The 20,789-nt window shown below is 39.8% G+C and overlaps 1 protein-coding gene across 26 annotated transcripts in view; it reads left to right on the forward strand.

Moving 5' to 3' along the window:
• Positions 1-18,342, forward strand: part of SRRM1 (serine and arginine repetitive matrix 1) — a 26,165-nt gene extending 7,823 nt beyond the window's left edge. For 4 of the 26 annotated variants that reach the window (XM_083511763.1, XM_083511759.1, XM_083511764.1 and 1 more), the window contains 15 exons: positions 558-728; positions 2,450-2,562; positions 3,081-3,281; positions 3,781-3,981; positions 4,833-4,952; positions 6,898-7,169; positions 8,366-8,446; positions 9,006-9,092; positions 11,351-11,495; positions 11,840-11,881; positions 13,398-13,502; positions 14,036-14,494; positions 15,555-15,750; positions 16,106-16,288; positions 17,362-18,342. In XM_083511763.1, coding sequence (XP_083367889.1) covers positions 573-728; positions 2,450-2,562; positions 3,081-3,281; positions 3,781-3,981; positions 4,833-4,952; positions 6,898-7,169; positions 8,366-8,446; positions 9,006-9,092; positions 11,351-11,495; positions 11,840-11,881; positions 13,398-13,502; positions 14,036-14,494; positions 15,555-15,750; positions 16,106-16,288; positions 17,362-17,466 — 2,466 coding nt within the window. In that variant the 5' untranslated portion in view covers positions 558-572 and the 3' untranslated portion in view covers positions 17,467-18,342. Of the gene's footprint in view, positions 1-557; positions 729-2,449; positions 2,563-3,080; positions 3,282-3,780; positions 3,982-4,832; positions 4,953-6,897; positions 7,170-8,365; positions 8,447-9,005; positions 9,093-11,350; positions 11,496-11,839; positions 11,882-13,397; positions 13,503-14,035; positions 14,495-15,554; positions 15,751-16,105; positions 16,289-17,331 lie in introns of all 26 variants that reach the window. The other 22 variants (XM_083511778.1, XM_083511767.1, XM_083511766.1 and 19 more) reach the window with 12 other exon arrangements.
• Positions 18,343-20,789: the final 2,447 nt, after the last annotated feature.

Genomic DNA, 20,789 nt, shown 5'->3' on the forward strand with positions numbered 1-20,789 from the left:
AACGTGTCAGTGAAGGCTTAGTCTAGTTTGCTGATGAAAGTAAGAGAATGCATGCATAAACTTTTGTTCAGTTTTCACAGCAGGACACAGCAGGGTTATTGTAGATGAAGATTCTGTAATGTTAAATAAATGTACAGCTTCTGTCCATTGTACGGATCACAGTAAACAAAACCAAAACACAAGATTTTCAAGCAGCAGTACCAAAGTCTATTGGGGAAGGATGTCTAGAAAGTTAACTACAAAGAAACTTATATTAACTATTATGATGCTGCTATACTAAATTCATGCCCCACAGCTGTAGCAGCTGCAGAGACCAAAATGCGTATGAAATCCACAAAGGATTAACAGGCCATTTTGAATGTAAATGGTATGACGAGAGAAAATTGGTAAACTGTTAGGGCTATGTTACTGAGCAACTTTTAGGGCAAGTTTTAAAAACTAGTAATGAGTTTAATATACTGTAGCCCCATGGTAGAAGATTGTGAAAATTAAAATGACTTATCTGAGTTTGGTTTTTTCAAATAACCTGTATTTCTTCCTGTCACATCTCTTTGCAGAATCCAGATTCCAAAATGATGCAAATCAACCTGACTGGGTTCTTGAATGGGAAAAATGCTAGAGAGTTCATGGGAGAACTGTGGCCACTACTGTTAAGTGCACAAGAAAACATTGCTGGTATTCCATCTGCCTTCCTGGAGCTGAAGAAAGAAGAAATAAAACAGAGACAGGTAAATTTCAGCAATGCTAGTTGATGGGTTCAAATCCCTATTCAAATATGAACTTGTAAAATGTCTCTGGACAAACCACAGAGCATCTTACGTAAATTGAGAATTTTCTAAATCAAAAGCAGGGCTTGAACAAAAACAGGAATTGAACAGAAACTGTGTTAACTCTAGATATTAAGAGTGAGAGCCCTAACGATAACTACTCATAAGTAAGTTCTTTTGAATTTAGTTGGGCTTACTCCCAGGTAAGCTGGGTTAGAATTGCAGCCTAAGTGTAATATTAATACAATAATTAGTACAAGTTTAAAACTGTTCAGTTCACCAACTCTGTTACATGGTGAACAGTTATTTCCTTTTACAGAAAGATGAGTTCTTGTGTTTGTTTTATTAAAGATGTGAGTATGAAAGATCACGTGTGGAAATGTGAACATGGTATTGATTTGTACACATAATTGGTGTTCCCGGCAAAAAGGTGGTCAAATCATCTGCTGTGTACAGTAAGCCCACAACCTATGCACATTTAACTTGTGTGCAGTCAGCTTTATGTGCATGGCAAATAATAATAAAAATGGGGCGGGGTTGTGGGAAAAATGTATTTGAATCATTGAACCCATTGTGTTTTGACTAGACATGACTTTGGATTTAGGTGTGATGCCCAGAACATAACCCCGGTGAAAGTTGTGGACTTGGTGTCGTGCTCACTTCTACTCTGAAGAATGACTCCTTTTTGAGTTTCTGCACTCAAGGCACTTATTTTTTAGCTCCCAGAATTGCATGGTATTTAACTATTTAGAAAGAGCAACAATGGCAAACACCCTTCTCAGGTTCATAGTGTGGCATGGCTCATCACATTATATCTATCTTCAGTTTTCTGAAGGCATTAAAAGCTCAAGTTCTGCTACCCCAAGTGTTTGGAATAATAAATCAGCATTTTACAGTGTCTGATCTTGATTGTAAATAATTTGTCCTTCCACTGTCCTACCATTGTCAGCTGTTTTCCCCAAACGCAGAACAAAGTGTGTACAGTCTATTCTATCCTGTTAGTGCTTTAAATGTTTTACATCATAGTAGCATCATATTAATTATCAGGTGACTCTAGAAATAAAGTACACCAGAAGTTGGGCTTATACAAATGGTTTTAATATTTGATATACTAATTCGGTTTAGCATTATGAGATTTTATGGTTGACGTGGTGTTTCAAAGTTAGCACCTATCCACTTACCATGCCTAACCAGCCAGTTTTAACTATGGCTTCCAGTAATCTACTGAGTGGCAGAGACACTTCACTCTCTGCTAATGTTCATGTCATTGTGTAATTTGTCTTAGTGGTTTTCCTCTTTGAGCCTCCTGGTTTGAATGCATTTGTTCAGCTCTGTGTTATTCTTGATGTAAATGTACCTGAGCTAAAGTAGCATAGTGGCTTATTCATAGAACAATGAATTCACAAGTCTCCAGACCAGTTTTTTGTTTGTTTGTTTGTTTTTGCTTTGACCTCACCAGATGACTTTAGACAAGCCACTTGCTTCTGCATTTTGAGGAAAATATTTGGTTACCTTATTGGGTGGTTGTAAAGACAAGATAATGCATTTGAAGCATTCAGAACACACTATATAAAGAACACTATATCGATGTGTATGGTGTTAATATTTATTCTTTCAGTGGATTCAACATTTTCTTCTCAGCCCATGCTTCTGAATTAAGGGCACATTAATGTTTATTTCAGATTGAACAGGAAAAATTGGCTTCCATGAAGAAACAAGATGAAGACAAGGATAAGAGAGACAAGGAAGATAAAGAAAATAGAGAAAAGAGGGACAGATCCCGAAGTCCTAGAAGGTATTACTTAAATGTGTGTGTGTTGTTATTTTCCAAATGACTCTTGCATGTGTTGAAGCTGTGGTAGAGCACCTCTATTAGTTAAATTTTCTTGGGAATCTTTTAGTATTTGAAGTCTAAATGCTCTGGCTAAGGCATTTTATTTTCCCCAGTTAACAGTGCTACAAGGTGTACATTTGAACCTACATTTGTGTCCATGGCCCATGTATCATCTATGCAAACTCCCAATATTAAGCTGAGATCTTCAGGATCTTTTTGCTAGAGCTATAATGTGTGCATTTGTTACTAATAAACGTTTACCCTCAACCTTGCGCTCACCAGAAGCTCACATGCAAGAAGAATAAAAAAAAAAAGATGGGTTTATTACTTGAAATGAAAGTGACAGTATATAAATGCTGTTTCAGACAGCAAAGTTAAATTATAAGCAGGTAGTAAGAGTGAGAAGGATAATTGGATTGGATATTAATATATTTTTCAAATTCCACAAGAAACTTGAATATAAATTGACTTTGTCCTAGGCGCAAATCAAGGTCTCCTTCTCCTAGAAGACGCTCATCCCCTATCAGGAAAGAGAGAAAACACAGCCATTCCCGATCCCCACACCATAAAACAAAGAGTCGTAGTGTTACTCCTGCACCAGAAAAGAAAGAAGAGACTCCTGAGCCAGAACCTTCAATCAAAATAAAAGAAACATTGATCCAGGAGGCCACATCTACTAGGTATATCTACTTGTTGAGAAGTTTTCCTTTCTAGTTTTGTTTTCATATTACTCTGAAACGTGATATTTGATGTCATGTGGAGTAGTGAATATAATTCAGAAAGCTGTAATTCTACACCAATTTTATTTAGTTATTTGTTCATCATTCTGGCATTCTTTCATTACTTTTTGAATACATGTTGGACATAACCTAACAATACTACAGAAATGTGAAAATGTAAGATTGAACATGGGAATGGAAGGTGCCAGGAGCTTTGTCTGAGGCATAATCTACCATCGGGAGTTGATGCTTTTGGCGTGCAAGTGCCTTAACAAATCTCTTCTTCATAGAACAGTGGACATACTGTTTTGGTTCAGAATTCTTAGCTAACAGAAAGGGTGTCTTCTAGAATTACCTGCCATGTGTCTGTTAAGTGTTGCAGATTGCACCCTTAAATTATCTAAAGTCCCCCCCCCTCCAATTGTGATCTCTGGTTTAATCTTCAAAATTATTTCAACAGTGATATTTTGAAAGTTCCCAAAATTGAGTCTGTGCCAGATACCAAGGAGCCATCTCCAGAAAGAATTTCAAAGAAGGAAAGGGAGAAGGAAAAAGAAAAGAATCGTCAAAGGACTCCTTCTCGATCCAAGTCAAGGTCAAAATCTCGCTCACGGTCTGCATCTCATTCAAGACCAAGAAGGCGTCATAGATCACGATCCAGGTTAGAGGGTTGGAAGGTGTTTTTGCCCTGTTGGGCAGCATATGTGTTCTTTTTAAGTCACATCTACCTCATCCAGTTCGGATGAAAAAATGGTAAAGCATTCCTCCTCCTCATTGTCCTCTTATCATTTCTTAGAGTTTGGACCATTCCATGTTGTTTCTTCATGTGTGTAGTCATGGGAACAGCCTGTGATCACACCATGTCAAAACAGCCCCCACTCTTGTAAATATGAATTAGGACTTAATAGTTATCCATGCAGGGCTAGTACAGGACATAGAGAGCAATTGCTTTGCTGCTTACACACAGTGGTCTCCTTCAGCTCTTGATTGGTCTTCTGTGGCCTGTGTACTGAGACTTTCCAGGGCATGATGGGTGCTTCCAGAGAGACATTTTGACTGACATAGATGTGAAGAGCTCCTGCTCCTTTACTGCACCAAATACTACTTTAACCTTAGGAATAATAAACTGTTATATATTGTTGCATCAGTACTGCAGTGCACAGGCATTCTCCATGACCATCTCAGTAGAATGCTTAGCTTTGAGGAAGGACTCTTTCTCACCATTGAGCATTCAGGTATCTGTTGTCAGCTTTCCTGCAGCAACAAAGCAGCAGGGGTGCTGCTTCCAGAGGGGTAAATGGCAGTGTGTGGCCAGGTAATTACACAGGTGTTTGCAATCTTCCTGTTACACTGAGACAAAACAGAAGGTCAGTCCTGCTCCAAGTTTTATAGCAGCAATATACTAAGTGAGTGTGGCTCCACTGATAAGGAACTCTCTTCAGTTGGAGAGTTGGCAAAGCTTTGGCCTTGTAAATCAATAAATTTAGTATCTGAATTTTCATGAATTGATAGGTCTTACTCACCAAGAAGGCGGCCTAGCCCAAGACGACGCCCATCTCCTCGGAGAAGAACCCCGCCAAGACGCATTCCACCTCCACCCAGACACAGAAGGAGTAGATCTCCTGTGAGACGGTAAGAGTCTCTAATTTAGAAGCAAGAGTCACCTGTATTTAAGGGATGTAGCAGTACTAATATTTTAGTAGCTTCAGTTCATTCCCCCCCCCCCTTCAATCTAAGGAGATGAGAGTCAGAAACAGTCTCCTATTTGGTCTGAAACTGGTCATGAAATACTTTCCTCTTGGTGTTCAGGACGAAAGATATACAGAGAAATAAGAGACTTAAATAAAAATAAGACTGTTTTGTCTACATCCTGACTTCCTCAGTAGGAAGAGATAAATAAATAAAATAAAATACCATGAAAGTTGCATCGAGGGAAACTGAACGCTGTCATTTCTACAATTCTCCATGGCCTGTCTTTTTAAATAATATATCCAGTTCTCAGCATAGGTTGACACGATGATGATGATGATGATGATAATGACTCAGGGCAGCTAACATCACCAAACTAACACAGTGTACAAAGAACATAAAAACAGGCAACCAATTAATTAAAATACATCTTAAAATTAGTTCAGGGCAAATTAAAATCTGGACAGATGGCCGTCCACGGATAAAATTGAGAGTGGTTAATATTCTCCCGGGCCAACTGTTACCACTGGTCATATAAAGGACCTGTGAGCGGGCTAGGAGGCCTCTTTAATGCTTGTTCTTATACAGAAAGAAGAATCAGACTGAACCCTGACTAAAGGTCTGGCGGAACAGCTCCGTCTTGCAGGCCCTGCGGAAAAATGTCAAATCCCACAGCGCCCTGGTCTCTTGTGAGAGAGTGTTCTACCAGGCCGGGGTCTCTTAGAAAGTATATTTGTTTCTGAACTATTTTTGAGACTGTACTTTCAAAGAGTCAGTGTAGGGGTTGTCAGTTGCAAAAGTAAAATGTTTTAGGATTCAAATAGGACAGATATATTTACTTTTATACCATTTCTTGATAAGGTTGACCCTCCTAAGAAGCCTTTGCTTTCCACAGACTGTACTTAAACATCCTAAAACATGGGGGAGCTTGTTTCACAGTCCACCGTTTTTCTTTCATGGAATTCTGTGCATTTGCAGAGGATTCTGGGACATGTTTTAGGGCACATAATTTATGTTGGGCACTGACCAGACCTGTTGGACCCTGTCACCACTGCATGACTAGCAGGTACACCTGACAATGTACATTCCAGGGAAGTTGTGTAGTAGCATCCCAAATGCCTTTTTGGGAAGAGCCCCTGTTTCCTACAGAATACCGTTTGAAAGCATTGCTCCTAAAGAATTAACATACACTCACTTCATTGCTATTCTTTTCATAGGATGCCATTATGTTGCAAAAAGTTATGTGCACAGACAAACTGACATTTGAATACTGCTTTGCAAATTTTGTAACTGGATACTGAGCACTTGGACTTTAGAAAAACTTTTGAAAATTTAACACAAGCATAGTTGTTTAGCTTTGTGATATCACTTCCAAAGACTAAATTGCTCAGGGTAGGGTTTCTTTTTTTTCAGGTTCTCAGGAATTCTGCAGCCAAAGGTGGAGTCAGCAGGTACATGATAGCAACAGAACTGACCACAAATTGTGCCGCAGAATTCTAGAGGCCCTTCTTTAAAGTGTAATCTGAAAGAAACCTGACTGATTTAACTCTCAATACTGATGGTTTTTCCAAACATGAAAGAACAATTTTTAATTCCCTTGCATTGGGCTTTTTTGAGACAAGTTTCTTAAATGAAAGAGTCCATTAAATTCAGTCCTTTAAATAGAATACTTCTAGACCATCCAACTCCTAAACCATTTGAAACCTTTTCCATCACTAACTACTAAGTTAGGTCTGCTGGATGTGTTAAATTGAAAGTGCTATTCAACTGTTTGTGGAAATATTGTAGTAGAAGCTAGTAAGATCTTTGAGAAACCAGGACAATGCAGATTGGTCACAGTGTCTTATGATTAGTCAGAGAATACTTGATGTCAACTTGAATTTTACAGGAGGAGACGATCGTCAGCATCTTTATCAGGAAGTAGTTCCTCCTCCTCCTCTTCACGTTCCCGATCTCCACCAAAGAAACCACCTAAGAGAGTTGTCTCCAGCCCTCCTCGTAAGACACGTAGACTGTCACCTTCAGCAAGTCCTCCTAGGCGAAGGCACCGCCCCTCCCCACCCCTAACCCCACCCCCAAAGCCCCGCCGATCTCCAACACCTCAGCAATCGAACCGTGCAAGAAAAGGCCGAGGCTCAGTTTCTCCCAGTAGAACCTCAGGTACAGAGAAGTAAATTTATTTTTTTACAAGCCACTCTAATTGTGTGTATGGGGCTTTGTATAGCTCTTTAGTAGCTAATGAGTGGAGTGTCTTAGACGCCTGCCTGTCTAAAGTGGAAAGGTTATGGAGAGAGAGAGAGAGAGAGAGAGAGAGAGAGAGAGAGAGAGAGAATAAATACTAAAATGTTAGGGGGGCATCTGTGTTTTCTCCAGCCCAAAACCAGTCCCCTAGGCTAGATGGCCAGAAAAGGCAGGCAGTAACTTCATGTATTGCTGGCCCGGTGCACCTGTACGTTAAGCACAATACAATTGCCACACATGTAGCTCAAAAGAGAGCTGGAGTAGATACCATGCTAGACAAGTACATTTAGGTTTTGTTGCTGTAAGAACTACTTGACATGCACGCCAGTAGCAGCCAATAGCATTATTTCACATGAAATCACTTCGGTGCTCCTAGATATAAGGGGGAAAACTACTTCTGTGGAATATGTCCTTTGCTTGGGCAGCTACCTGCATGAGTGGGTTGAGCACAGGGATCAACCTCAGTTGCTTCTTTTGGAGAATTGAGTTCAGTGGAAGCGTTGGTGGCAGGCTGGCAGTGTTTAGTAACTGTTTCAAAGGCTAAGTAGCAGTTCATTTGCTTGTACTATGCCACACTTATGTTTAAAAATGCCACCATTAGAAGATTTTTAAAAATACAATCATTGTAGATTAGTCTATAATGGTGGTGGCCTCAGATGTAAGTTCTGATTTCAAATTACAGCACAGTGGATGTGGTTGGAGCATTTTATACACTCTCCCTCTCTCTGATTCTGTTTACAGGGAGCACTAACGAAGATTTATCTGACAAGTTTTGGGGCTTGTTTTTAAATTTAAGTGTCTTACCTGCCCTGTCCTAGGGGCTTGGGACTGTTCGCAGTTTTATCTCATTTCATCCTTCCAGCAACTCCTATACGGTAGTTTAGGCTGAAAGATAGTGACTTTCCTAGAGTTGAATCTGGATCTGCACCAGAATGGTGTTTGGGGGGGCGGGTGTGAATCACATATGCTTTGTGAAGGCTCCTAGGGCAATTAACACTACTGTATAAGTTACTATATATATATATATATATATATATATATATATATATATATATATATATACCCAATATTTTCCTGGCTCTTCCTCAGAATTCTGTTTATTTGTTTCTTTTCAGCACCCAAACGTAAAAGTATTGAAAAAAGGGAATCTCCCTCACCAGCACCGAAACCTAGAAAAGTAGAATTGTCAGAATCGGGTGAGTTCCTCAATTTATGTCTTTACATTTTTAATACGGAGTTATTTTGAGATTCTGTGATATTGGGAGTGGTTTGTGTGACTTTGGTGCATTAGGTGCCCATGTGTACCGTTTTATGTGAAGATGCCTCATTAAAAAAAAGCTAGCCATTTAAGAACACTATAAAATGTAGCAAAAATAACCAAAAGAGTGAAAAAGCAACAGCAGTTCAAACATAATCATCTCTAGACTCTCTTGACATCCAAAGCACTATAAAAGAACCATGTCTTAAGAAAGAACCCTGAGATTGAGCTCTGTGAATATGAAATGTATTCCATATTGTTACTGTTAACAGAGGGAGAGCTATAGCTCTGTGGTAGAGCACCTGCCTTGCATGAGAAAAGTCCCAGGTTCAGTTGCTGGCATCCCTAGGTAGGGAGATACTGGAGAGCCACTGCCGGTCAGTGTAGACAGTTCTGATGGACCAGTGGTCTGACATAGTATAAAAACACTTCCTATGAAACACACTTGTAAATATAATATTTCAATGTGTTTTTCTTTTAATTTGCACACTTTTCAGAAGAAGACAAAGGTGGTAAAATGGCAGCTGCAGATTCTGTGCAACAAAGACGGCAGTATAGAAGGCAGAACCAGCAGTCTTCATCTGGTACGGTATTTTATAGTTTTGCAGACTGAATCCTTGTAATGTATACTTGGAAATAAGCTCCCTCTTGTTTATTGGGGCCTCTTCCCAAGTAAGTGTACAAAAAAATAATGTCCTAATATGAGTTGTTATAAATGGCTTCTATTGCAAACCTATAATTTGGCTAAGTCACTTGGATTTCTTTATGTGGACTGTTCTGGTTCTATCCAGTATTTCAGGGGTGGGGAACCTTTTCTGACCAGTGGGCCAGAACTTTATCTCCCCACTTGTGGCATGCCCAGTTTGATAGGTGGGGCTGCCTACCTGTCAATCACCTGATGCCATAGTAACAACAGGTGGTGCTGTGCTTTAAAGCCCCAATTGTCAGTACTTCAAAGATTCCAAACAGCTGGAGAAGGGCTTTCAGACAGCCCCCAACTGCTCTGAGCCTCTGGTGTCTGGAGCTTCAAAGAGTAGTGCTGGGAGGGAAACTGCTTTCCCCTCTCTGAGCAAGGCACACTACCACCCTCCCAACTGCTGATGGAAAGGAAAAACTGGAAGCTCACTTTGAAATCCTAATTGACCCTTTGAAGCCCCACCCTTACCTGCTGCACACCTGATGTCATATATAATGTCAGGTGCTGTGTGGTTGGCCATGGCTTCCTCAAAAGAGAGGCTAGCCGGCCACATTCAGCCTGCAGGCTGACCATCCCCCAGCCCTTTAATATTTGTTACCAGCTCATGCAATTTGAAATTAGTGGTAGCCTTCATAGACTCTATTTAAGAGGCTGGATTTTAACCCTATAAACTTTTGCTCTGTAGCACATTGCAGTTTTTAGGGGTAGGGGTGAGGTGCAATTTTCTATTGCTGAGAAAAGGCCCGTGCTAGAACAGAGAGTGGCATCTGTGGGGAAGATAGCCAAGTACACAAAATTCACAGATGTAGGACTGCAGCGGTAGTGTACCTGTGGCCCTCCAGATACCACATTTACTCACACCTCAATTTAATGCACACCTCAATTTTCAGAACATTGAAACCAACAAAAGTATTTGCTTGTAAATGTGCCATTGAATCTAATGTGCACCTTAATTTTTGCAATGTAATTTGGCCAGAAAAGGTGAGCATTAGATTCGAGTAAATACGGTATTACGGCACTCAAATTCCCAGCAACCTCTGGAGGGCCACAGGCGGCCCCACTCCTGTACCTCAGGCTTATTATTTCTTAAATCATTGGTTCTTAAAAAATATGAGGTGCACTTTCCTAGAGAGTTGTAGGTGGTTTGTTGGAGCTGGTGTAAGGTATTTGATGTTTGCCTTTAATGGCTCAAGAGAGTGCCTTATCCCATTCTGTGACGAGTTGAGTATTAGTAGGGCATTTTTTTGTTTCCTTTGAGATCTTTCAGTAGGCATTTGAAAAGTGTATTTTGGGCTAATGTATCAGCTATAGGCAGATGCAGCAATATCATAGTAATACACTGATTTATTAGTTTGAGCGCTGTGGACATATGCGTCCCCCCTACCACCTCTCACACAGCATATAACTGGGTTTCCCAGTTCAGAAGAAGGCTTTCATTTGAAGCACAAAGGGAGTGCATTGCTTCAGTGCTCATTTTAGAACCAATAAGCCATGGTTGGTTAGAATGAGATTGTTAAATCTTAACCAGATGACAGTGTTTCCCTCTCTGCTTGCATTGCTCATGGGTATGGCCCTATATTGAAATTATATTGAAACAATTTAATCTTTTCCTTTCACATCCTTAAAAACTGTTGGCTCACTGCCCTTGGGAGCTAATAGCACCTGGTTGCTTATAAAAGTAGGCTTTATGTGTGAACTGAATGGGAACTTAGAGAAGCCTGCTAGCATATAATACTTATAGCTTAGATTACTTCTGGTTCCTAATATCTCTTAACATGGCAGTTTTAGAAGGACAGCCATGTGAGTGGAGTTGGGAATCCATGCGGAGAGGATGTTTGAAAACAGAATCCATAAGATTGTTTTTTTCAAACTCTTTAATCAGCCACAGATACATAATTGCACAAATTGATTTGTAAAGCTGCTAATAATTATTCTACAGAAGTTTGCTGCATTTTGATTTTTTTATTCTTAAGGGGTTTATTCACAGAGTTTGATTTCCTTTTAAACTGGTTATTGAAAAAGTTGTGAAAGAAAAATTAGTGGAATTTAGCTGCTTTATATAGAGTCATTTAAAAATAATATCATTAATTCTAAAGTCATTATTGTGTTGCATTTTAGAAACAAGAATCTTTCATTTTCTTACAGATTCTGGTTCATCGTCATCATCTGAAGAAGAACGGCCAAAAAAGTCAAATGTAAAGAATGGTGAAGTGGGTAGACGCCGGCGACACTCGCATTCCCGTAGCCCTTCTCCATCTCCACGAAAGTGGCAGAAAGATTCTTCCCCTCGGTAACTTCATTTGTTTTATACTAGCGTTTAGTTCTAGCAGTCCATGTGCCATTGTTTTCTGAGCACCTTATTATATCATTTGGAGCTTGTTTTGCTTTTGCATTTTCTGCAGTCAGAACTAAATTTAGCACCTATCCCAAACTCAGAACATGAATATGTTAATGTTTCATGTTAGCGATGTTGTTTCTGTTGTTTCACTTACTTTAATGACTTTTGGCTGATTTTTATCATTAGGATTCTTAATGGGAGCTTCTTGGGGCTAAGAATTGCTAATTCATCCTAGCAAGTAACTCTGGGGGATGTTTGACTTCTCAATTTTTTTCCCTCCCCTCCACTGCTGTCAGGATGCAGATGGGAAAGAGGTGGCAGTTGCCAATTGTTAAAAGGTCAGTTAGCAGGTTGATCTGCTAATTAGGATTAAGTATTGAAGGGCTTTCTAGAAAGGTTGTATTTACTACTACTACTACTACTACTACTACTACTATTATTATTATTATTAACTTCAAATTTATAACACACTGTTCCAGAAAGGAGCCCAGTGTGGCTTTCATTAATCAAATAAAAACAATTCAAAGCAGCACTGTAACATATTGCAGGCAGTACTTATTGTATATTTAACATAGGCCCACCATGTAAAAAATAAAGCGGGGGGATGCTAAGCCTGTGGGAGGTGGTGGTGGAGGAGGGAGCCGGGTGCACCTTAGTCTTTCCTAAGTCTGCTTTGATCACCTCTGCCACAAATTCAGCTATGAAGGAAATGAAAAATAGAATAAAGTTACAAAAATGGGATAATAAAACAAGATGACAGTCTAGCAATGCACATTTTGGTGTTTCCCAAATAGATATTCAGAAGTAGTTAAAATAGAATTTATTTATTTATTTTTAAAAAGAGTTTACTGCATCGCGGAAAGCAGCAGTGTATGATGTTATTAAAAAGGTTGCATTCAGGGGTTTTTTTTAGTATTTGTTTAGGATAGACTGTAAAACTGAAAGTGGATTGTTTCTGTTTTGATTACATCAGCTTCTGCATTGTTATAAACTTCTAGTTACAAAAGAAACCCCAGTTCATCACAACATTGTGTACTTGTATTTGAGGATTATTTTTGTACAATTTTATTTTATTTTTTGTTTTGCTTCACTTTGCTCTAATATTACAGACACCCCAAGTCTCTTAGAAAGCTATGTAATTTTTCCCCCATGAAACGTGGGTACTTTGGGATGTTGCCAACTATGTACCTTTGTGGTTATCAGAGGATCCTAGTTTGTGGAGGAAAAAAAGTGGCACAAGTGATTTGCAAGTGAATTCTCTATCACTTCCACCATATGCCTTTGAAGGGAAAGTGCTGCAGGCCAATATAACATTAAATTTATATGCATATTGAAACTGAGCTGAGCTAAAATCTTGGACAAGCCTGCTTAAATGCACTTCAGTTGTCACCTAAACAGGCTTCTCGTTGCTTCTGTACCTGTGATATCCGTCCCTGGAAGGGAATCATTTAAGTTGAAGGTCTGTCACTGTTTTGCCAGTGCAGTTTTGCTCCTTGAGGGAATTGCATTGGTGTTGGCATACTAGCATGTGGTGGATCAGTCAGCGTTGTTGCTTTTCATACACACACACACACACACACACACACACACACACTCACACTGCTCTCGTGAGCAACACAACAGGATTATATTGTAAATTAAATGAATCCTAATTGGAGGAAAGAAGGCCTGAGAGTAGCAGAACATATTGTCTATGTGTCACCTTACAGCAGCATTGAAAGTGTGTCCCCAAAGACACACAAATTTGCTAACCTGACTGCTGAAATTTGTAAGCTACTTTGTACATAGGCTATTGTGCGTATGCTTCTTTCTCTAGGATTTGTCTTGAGCCTCTTCCCTCTCTCCTTCCTTTAGTAGGAGGAGGCGCAGTCCATCGCCACTGCCTACCAGAAGACGGCGCTCTCCTTCCCCCGCCCCTCCTCCAAGACGGCGGAGGTCACCTTCATTACCACGCCGAAGGTAATACTTGCTACTTACCTTATGAAACACACATCTCTATAAAAAGTGTGCTGTTAACTTAGAAATGGCCTTTCATCAACATTTGATAGCGGCATCAATATTAATTATTTTGAAATTGGCAATGAAACTATTGATGCTTCTTAATGTATTTATATATTTATTTTAGTTTAAACTTTTAACTTGCCAATGGATTCAATAAAGTTTATAAAAGATTAAAATAAATACAGCCGAAACAGCCTATAAATAAGATCACAATTAAAGGTTAGAGATGACATCCAATGGTATCTGTTTGTGAATGGAACAGTGGTTTACAAAGATTATTTCAAGAGGCATATTTAAATTAAAAAAAATAGTGAAAATGTTATAGAACCTTTAGAAAAATTATGTAACTAGCAGGTGGTATTGCTTTCTAATTATGCAGTGGCATTTACAGGCAATTACAGCGAAGTAAAACTGTGTGCACACAGTTATCTATTATTATTTGGAAACACCTTCATGTACCCCTTAAATGACTTTGCATATTTGTTTCTAAGGTCTCCATCACCACCACCTCGCCGGCACTCCCCCACACCCAGAAGATACTCTCCTCCAATACAAAGAAGATACTCTCCTTCACCCCCTCCAAAGAGAAGGACGGCTTCTCCTCCTCCCAAACGAAGGGCATCTCCTTCTCCGCAGCCTAAGCTTAGAGTCTCCCGTTCTCCACCACCAAAACAAAGAAGTTCTCCACCCCCAAAGCGACGCTCGCCATCAATATCCTCCAAGCACAGGAAAGGATCTCCGCCCAGCAGGTCCAACCGCGAAGCCCGTTCCCCTCTGCAGAACAAACGGCATTCTCCTTCGCCACAGCCTAGGCCTTCCCGTCCTTCTGCAAGTCCCCCGCTGCTGCGCCGGGGACCTTCATCTTCTCCCCAGCGAAGGCATTCCCCATCGCCGAGCACCAGGCCCATCAGAAGAGTCTCGAGAACCCCAGAGCCGAAAAAGTCTAAGAAGTAAGCAATTCATTGGCAGCCAAAGGGCTGCTTTTGATATTTGAAAAGCAGTTCGGCTAGGCCACTAAGGAATGTCTGAGAATATTACCAACCCTGAGGTGTATTGCGTAATTTCCCTACCAAATACCAACTTGTTTGATAGGACTTAGACATGAAATTTCACGACAGAACACTGGAGAAGACCCATTGAAATTAATGGACTTAAGTTGGTCATGTTTGTTAATTTGAGTAGATCTTCTCAGACTGACTCCTGTTGGATACAGCGCATTTCTATAATCTGTTCCATCGGTGGTTTTTTATTTGTAACAAAATCTTTAAAAGAATATAAATTATTAATGGATCCTACAGTCGACTGTAGCATACTTGATTCCAGTCAAATATTAAAACATGGATGGGAATATGTTGGTTTCTGACCATACCTTGGTGACAAAAAAATGGGGGGAAACTCCAAGAACCTCTGGTATAAGAGCAAATAACAAAATGAATAATTAGAGCAATGGAGTAAATTTAATATACTGGAATTTTTTAAAAAATAGAAATGAAAACTTGGAGGTTATTTAAAGGGCAGATAAAAGTTTGACTAAATATTGATAGTTTTAAAAATAAATCTTTATTCAATTTTAACCAACATAAGAAAAAAAATCAGCTGTCAAAACAATATAGTTTTGATTTAAGAGTATCACTGTGGGAAAGATCATGATTTATTATGTACATATATTTATGTACAATTTGAGTATTTTGTTTTTTTAAAAAATCCTACAAACCATACAGATGTCACAAGGGACCTCTGTCCACATGAGATAAAAATGTACAAATTGGTTGTGACCTTAAAATTCAAATGAATTGTTTCAGAGCTGTAATAAACATTAAAAAGAGATTTCATTTGGAAAGCAATGAAAGGATATATCTCGGAAAAATGGAAAGGGGTCTTGAAGTTTCAGTTGTAGGATAAAGTCTGCACTTAGAGAACATTTAAACTAAACTTGTGTATTTGCATATTCAATTGAATTGCATCATTCTTAGCATGGAAATCAAGATTTATTTATTTTCTTTTCCTAAGGGTTTCCACACCAAGTCCACATTCTGTGAGAAGGGGATCTTCATCCAGGTCTGTTTCAGGATCTCCTGAGCCACCTCCCAAGAAACATCCAGTGCCTCCATCTCCTGCTCGATCTCGATCGCCTTCTGCTCACTGGTCGCCACCAGCACCTGCAAAGAAGGCTAAAAGTCCTACACCAAGTCCATCACCAGTAAGGGTATGTATCTTCCAGTGCAACTGTGATGGCCACCTCTCGATTCATGCATGTGACTTAATCAACCATCCTCTTACGCTGACCGAAACAATGTTTGCTGGGTCTAATGCAGCTGTGAATCTCTACCAAGCTAGACTGACCATTACTTTTATTACTGGATTCCTACCGCTTTAATTTCAAACGCGAAAGCTTGTATTTTTGCCAGTATACAGGCAAGTGATCATTGTCAGGGAGTTGTCTAGGAGTGTATTGCTTTGTGGTGTATGTTCAAATTCACATTATTTAAAACAGTTATATGCCGCCTTTCCATAAATAGAGCAAAGCGAACACTCACAAAACAATTTGCTTAACATTACAGAATTCTGATCAGGAAGGGGGTAGCAAGAAGAAGAAGAAAAAGAAGGATAAGAAGCATAAAAAGGATAAAAAGCACAAGAAGCATAAGAAGCATAAGAAAGAGAAGGCTGCAGTTGCTGCTGCAATGACTGTTTTTACCACGTCTGCACAGGAAGACCAGGAGAAAAATATGGAGCCCCAAAAGGTGAATATTTGTTCAAAACATTAATAAACCACTTTTCTATATTAAATGTGGTGGGTTGGAAACTGACTGACAATTGTTCAAATATTAAGGGTTCAGGAATCAGATTACAAACTATTATAGAATGGCACACAAAGCTTGCATTCTTCCTTGTACGGTTCAACAATACCTTTGTTTGAATATACCCACGAGCTGTGTACTCCAGGCATTTGCAGGCTGTGGTCTTGCATGGGATCAGCTTTTTGCCGTATTTGGCACCCTGAGAACCTTTGTCTTAAGGAGGCATAGTTCTGGCCTGCATGAGGCTCTTACATGGAAAAGGGCCAGCAACTGAAGAGACCAAGGCTGGGGCTTGAGCTGCTGTCCTCAGGCTTCCTTTCACTACTGTCCATCTACTCACTCTCTCTGTTATCAGTATTGAAACATGCTGATATAAAACATAAGTTCATATATAAAACATAAGATGGAAGCTGTGATGAGAGAACCTGGAAAGGAGGAACCTATGATCTTCCCAGCAAGCGTAGCTGCTGTTCCAGGGAAGGAGATTGCATGTTTTCATACTAGCAGTACAGAATGGAGGGAGGTTGTTTGGCATCCTTGCTAGAGGCACACCAGAGGCAAGGCCTAGTAATACACCGTGGGGCTCTGTACCATGAGAATGAAGCCATGCTTGTTTGACCTTTGTAAAGCAGAGGTGGAGAGCCTGTGACACTCAAGATGTTGTGGAACTCTTGCTCTTAGTCCTGGTCAACATAGCCAATTGTCAGGGATTTTGGGAATTGTAGCCCTACAACATCTGGTAGGTCAGAGGTCCTCCATCCCTGTTTTAAAGGCAATACGCAAAAAAGATTGTGCTTCACCAAAATCTGCTAAAGTGTGAAACTTATTAATACTTCTTTCCATTTTACATATAGCTCCAGTGTCTCAAACTAGAATTCCTAATGTTGATAGTGTTAGTCTAAAAACCTAGGAATTTTGCTGTTTGTATCATGCAAGTTTCTGCTCTTTGGCCAAATCTAATTCAGGCTCATATTCTGTGACTATAGAAGTAATTGCTGACTTTCCATTGCGTTAAGGAGACTGAGAGTGAAGCAGAAGATAACCTGGATGACTTGGAAAAGCATCTGCGTGAGAAGGCTCTGAGGTCAATGAGGAAGGCGCAAGCGTCTCCACCATCTTAGGCTGAAGCAGCATTTGATATAATGTACATTTTGTTTGGTTTGTACTCAGACTTCAATTTCAAATTGCTAAAATGTGTTTGAGCTTTAGACTTTAACATTGGTTGTAATAATTGCTAGGTTGAAGTTCATGTTTAAAAAAAGGCATGGATCTTCATTACAAAAAAGCATTCACGGTGTACTAGTGACCTCCTTCAACAGTTGACATGGTTTCACTAGAATTTTCTTATGCAGTAAGGAATTCTCTCCCTCCCCTTCCCTTAAAGGGTTTTAAAACAAAGCTTACAGATCCCACAGTTCCTCTAAAATGCCGTTGTACAAATGCTTATGGAGTTTCTAATCTGATTTCTTGCCCTAGGCCATTTGTGGTCTGTTCAGTTATCAAAGAAATTGCATAGAAACACTTGCAAATTCTCAGATTTCTCTGTTTGCCTGTATTGTCTATGCTTAAAACCGGGATTAGTATTTGAGGACGGTATCTACATGGTAACCTGCTGCTCTTGCCAGTGGGGTTTATAATGATGTTTATCTGGAATGCTGGAATTTAATTTGTTGTTGTTTTTTCTCTTTCCCGCCCCCTCCCTCTTTGTTTTCTTTTTAAATTAGTTTCCATAATCGGCAATCTCAGCAGAGTTTGGCATACAGTTTTGTTCTGTGAAATGTTGTTGTTGCCCCATTCATAGGTTTGTTTTTTTTGTTTTGGTCTTGTTGCGGTCCTTTGGAATAGTGTGAAACTTTCAGAGCTGTGATCTCTGAAAGCCTGAAGGGCCTGAACTTTGGATATTGTCATGTTCTCACTGGGGTTTTTTGTTTTTTTAAAAAACTAAAGCTATTATAAAGCTTGTGGATTAAACAAAATAAATTTCTAAATTTAAAGGATCTTGGTGATTTATGTATGTAATTTCTCCCCACTGAAAATTCAAGTAAACAAATTTGCTTATTTTGCAGAAAAGTGTGTGATTCTAATCTTGTTCACTGAGCTAAAAACTTCCCCAAAGGTCCTAAAGTGCAGGGATGGCTCTCCAAATGTTGCTGCACTCCCAACTCCCATCAGACACAGCCAGCAGAGCCTGTGGCCAGGAGTGATAGGAGAAATCTCTGGAGGGCCCAGCACCATTTTGCCTTCATGCAATGGAGCCTTTTGCAGATGCTGCCTCTGGTCTAGAGCACTAGAGTTCCCGTGAGTGTGGGTATGGGCCTTCTAACAGAGGGGCGCCTTCAGATGCATACCATTTTCCATGAACAGAATTTCTTCTCTATCCAGTGGGCAGTTCCTCTTCACAACAAGCAGAGCTAGAAACATGCCACTTTTTAAAAATTCACAGGTTAGAAGAGTTCTTGAAGAGAGTTCATTCAGACTCTTCCCCACCCCATCACTTCTCTATTACCATAGCTTGCCATTTTCCTTTCATTAAAACTCATCCTTGTTTCTACTACCATTTATTACGCTGCCTGGGTAAAGAGGCTTCAAATTCACATTAAACACTGATCTAGGAGAGTGGGGAGCCAGGCGTTCTGGCTTTCCTCTTCTAAGCTATGCCCAAACCTGGAGATCATTGCACAGAGCCACTTGGCAGTCCTTTCTTCACCACCTCCTGCTCGTCTTCTGGCTGTGCTACACTTCGATCTCTAGTATACCAGTTCCATTCACAACTGGAAATGTATAGATGAAAATGTAGAGCCGGCATGTGCGCAGGCTCGTTCCCTTTCTTACATCTACAATGATTAACAACATATTAAAGTGTCATCATCATTGCAGAGTTTGTGAGATTCACTTACTATACCAGGCATACTACAACTCACTCTTGTTTTAATGTGGAAAAAGATGGTTCGAGTGCTGGACTACAACCTGGGAGACCAGAGTCTGAATCCCTACTCATCCATGAAGTACACTGGGTAACCTTGGGTCAGTCGCCACCTCTCAGCCTAACCTACCTCACAGGGTTGTTGTAGGGATTAAATGGGGAGGAGGAAATGTGTGTATGCCACCTTGAGCTTCTTGGAGGAAAGGCAGGATATAAATGTAATAAAAACAAACCAAGCAGTAATGAACAGGATAAATATCTGGAAGTGTGTGAGGACCATGGGGGTACTTAAATATTCACACATATCCCATCTTCAGAACCCAGGTCCAGGTATGTAACCACTTGGTTATAAGAGCTTCATGTAAACAATGACAGTATATTGAAAAACCGCATACCAGCTGGATCCCTGACACTTAAAAAGTCAATTCTTCCCAAATAAGTCTTTGCTCGGACTTGATATGGTACTAATAAATGATAGGCCCAACAGACTGGCTCGTGTTGCAGGGTGTGATGTTTTGTGTTTTCCTCTTGCTTTTGTGTTGGGACCTGGCATGTTCCAAGGACTATTTTGCACCAGCATCTTTAAACTGATGGTGTCTGGCAGGCCATTTGCTGCAAGTTCTTCACTCATTTGGCTTGCAGTACCAGCTGAAGACCACTAGAGGGCAAGATGGATCAAGCAGCAAGTTCGAGGAGATAAATTATTATTGACATGGAAGGCATTTATTTGAAGCTTAATATTAGCATCTCTAAACTACATAAAAAAACATAGAGAATAAAACAATAAAAAGATCAAGTGTAAAACTGAACATAAATCCAAGCTCTTGCCTGAAAATACATGCTGAAATAAGTCCTTGTCATATACCTGAAGTCCAGCAAGGAGCATGCCTTTCTAATCTTGACTGGAAGGGAGTTCCACAGGATTGGGCTCACAACACTGAATGTACAGCTTCTAGTATATAAAACAGGCTTCCAAATAAGTTCCACTCAGAGTAGACCCATTTAAATTACTGGATTTAAGTTACTATGACTAAAGTTGGCCACAATCTAGCAACTTATATCATGTATACTGAATTACAATCAGAAAACATCACTTAGCAATGCAATTCCAGAAATCAATTGAACAACAACAAAAGCCATTCATAAAGCAGTGATCCATAAAGGAAACGTCAGTAGCCACAACAAATGAAACAGATGCACACATGAGATCTGTACCTTGACACTAAGGACATTCCACAAAGTGAGTAGTACAATGGGAAATTCTACTCATCACAGCCTGTCACACCTCAAGAGCTGGAGAATCTGGACCAAGGCCTTGAGTTGTATTTTATTCTAACAAGGGACTTGGGTATATTAGTAAAGAAACAATGATTTGAATGCACTATAAACATGCAATACCAGATGACGCTTTTGTAAACAACCACATGGCACCGTACAATAATGGCAGCCAGCACCCACAAATCCATAAATATTGGTTGGTAAAAACAAAACCCTCATTTCAAAGGCCTGTCTAAGTAATAG

The sequence above is a fragment of the Podarcis liolepis genome (genome assembly GCF_965112155.1).
Source record: "Podarcis liolepis genome assembly, chromosome: 7".
Taxonomy (NCBI): Eukaryota; Metazoa; Chordata; class Lepidosauria; order Squamata; family Lacertidae; genus Podarcis; species Podarcis liolepis.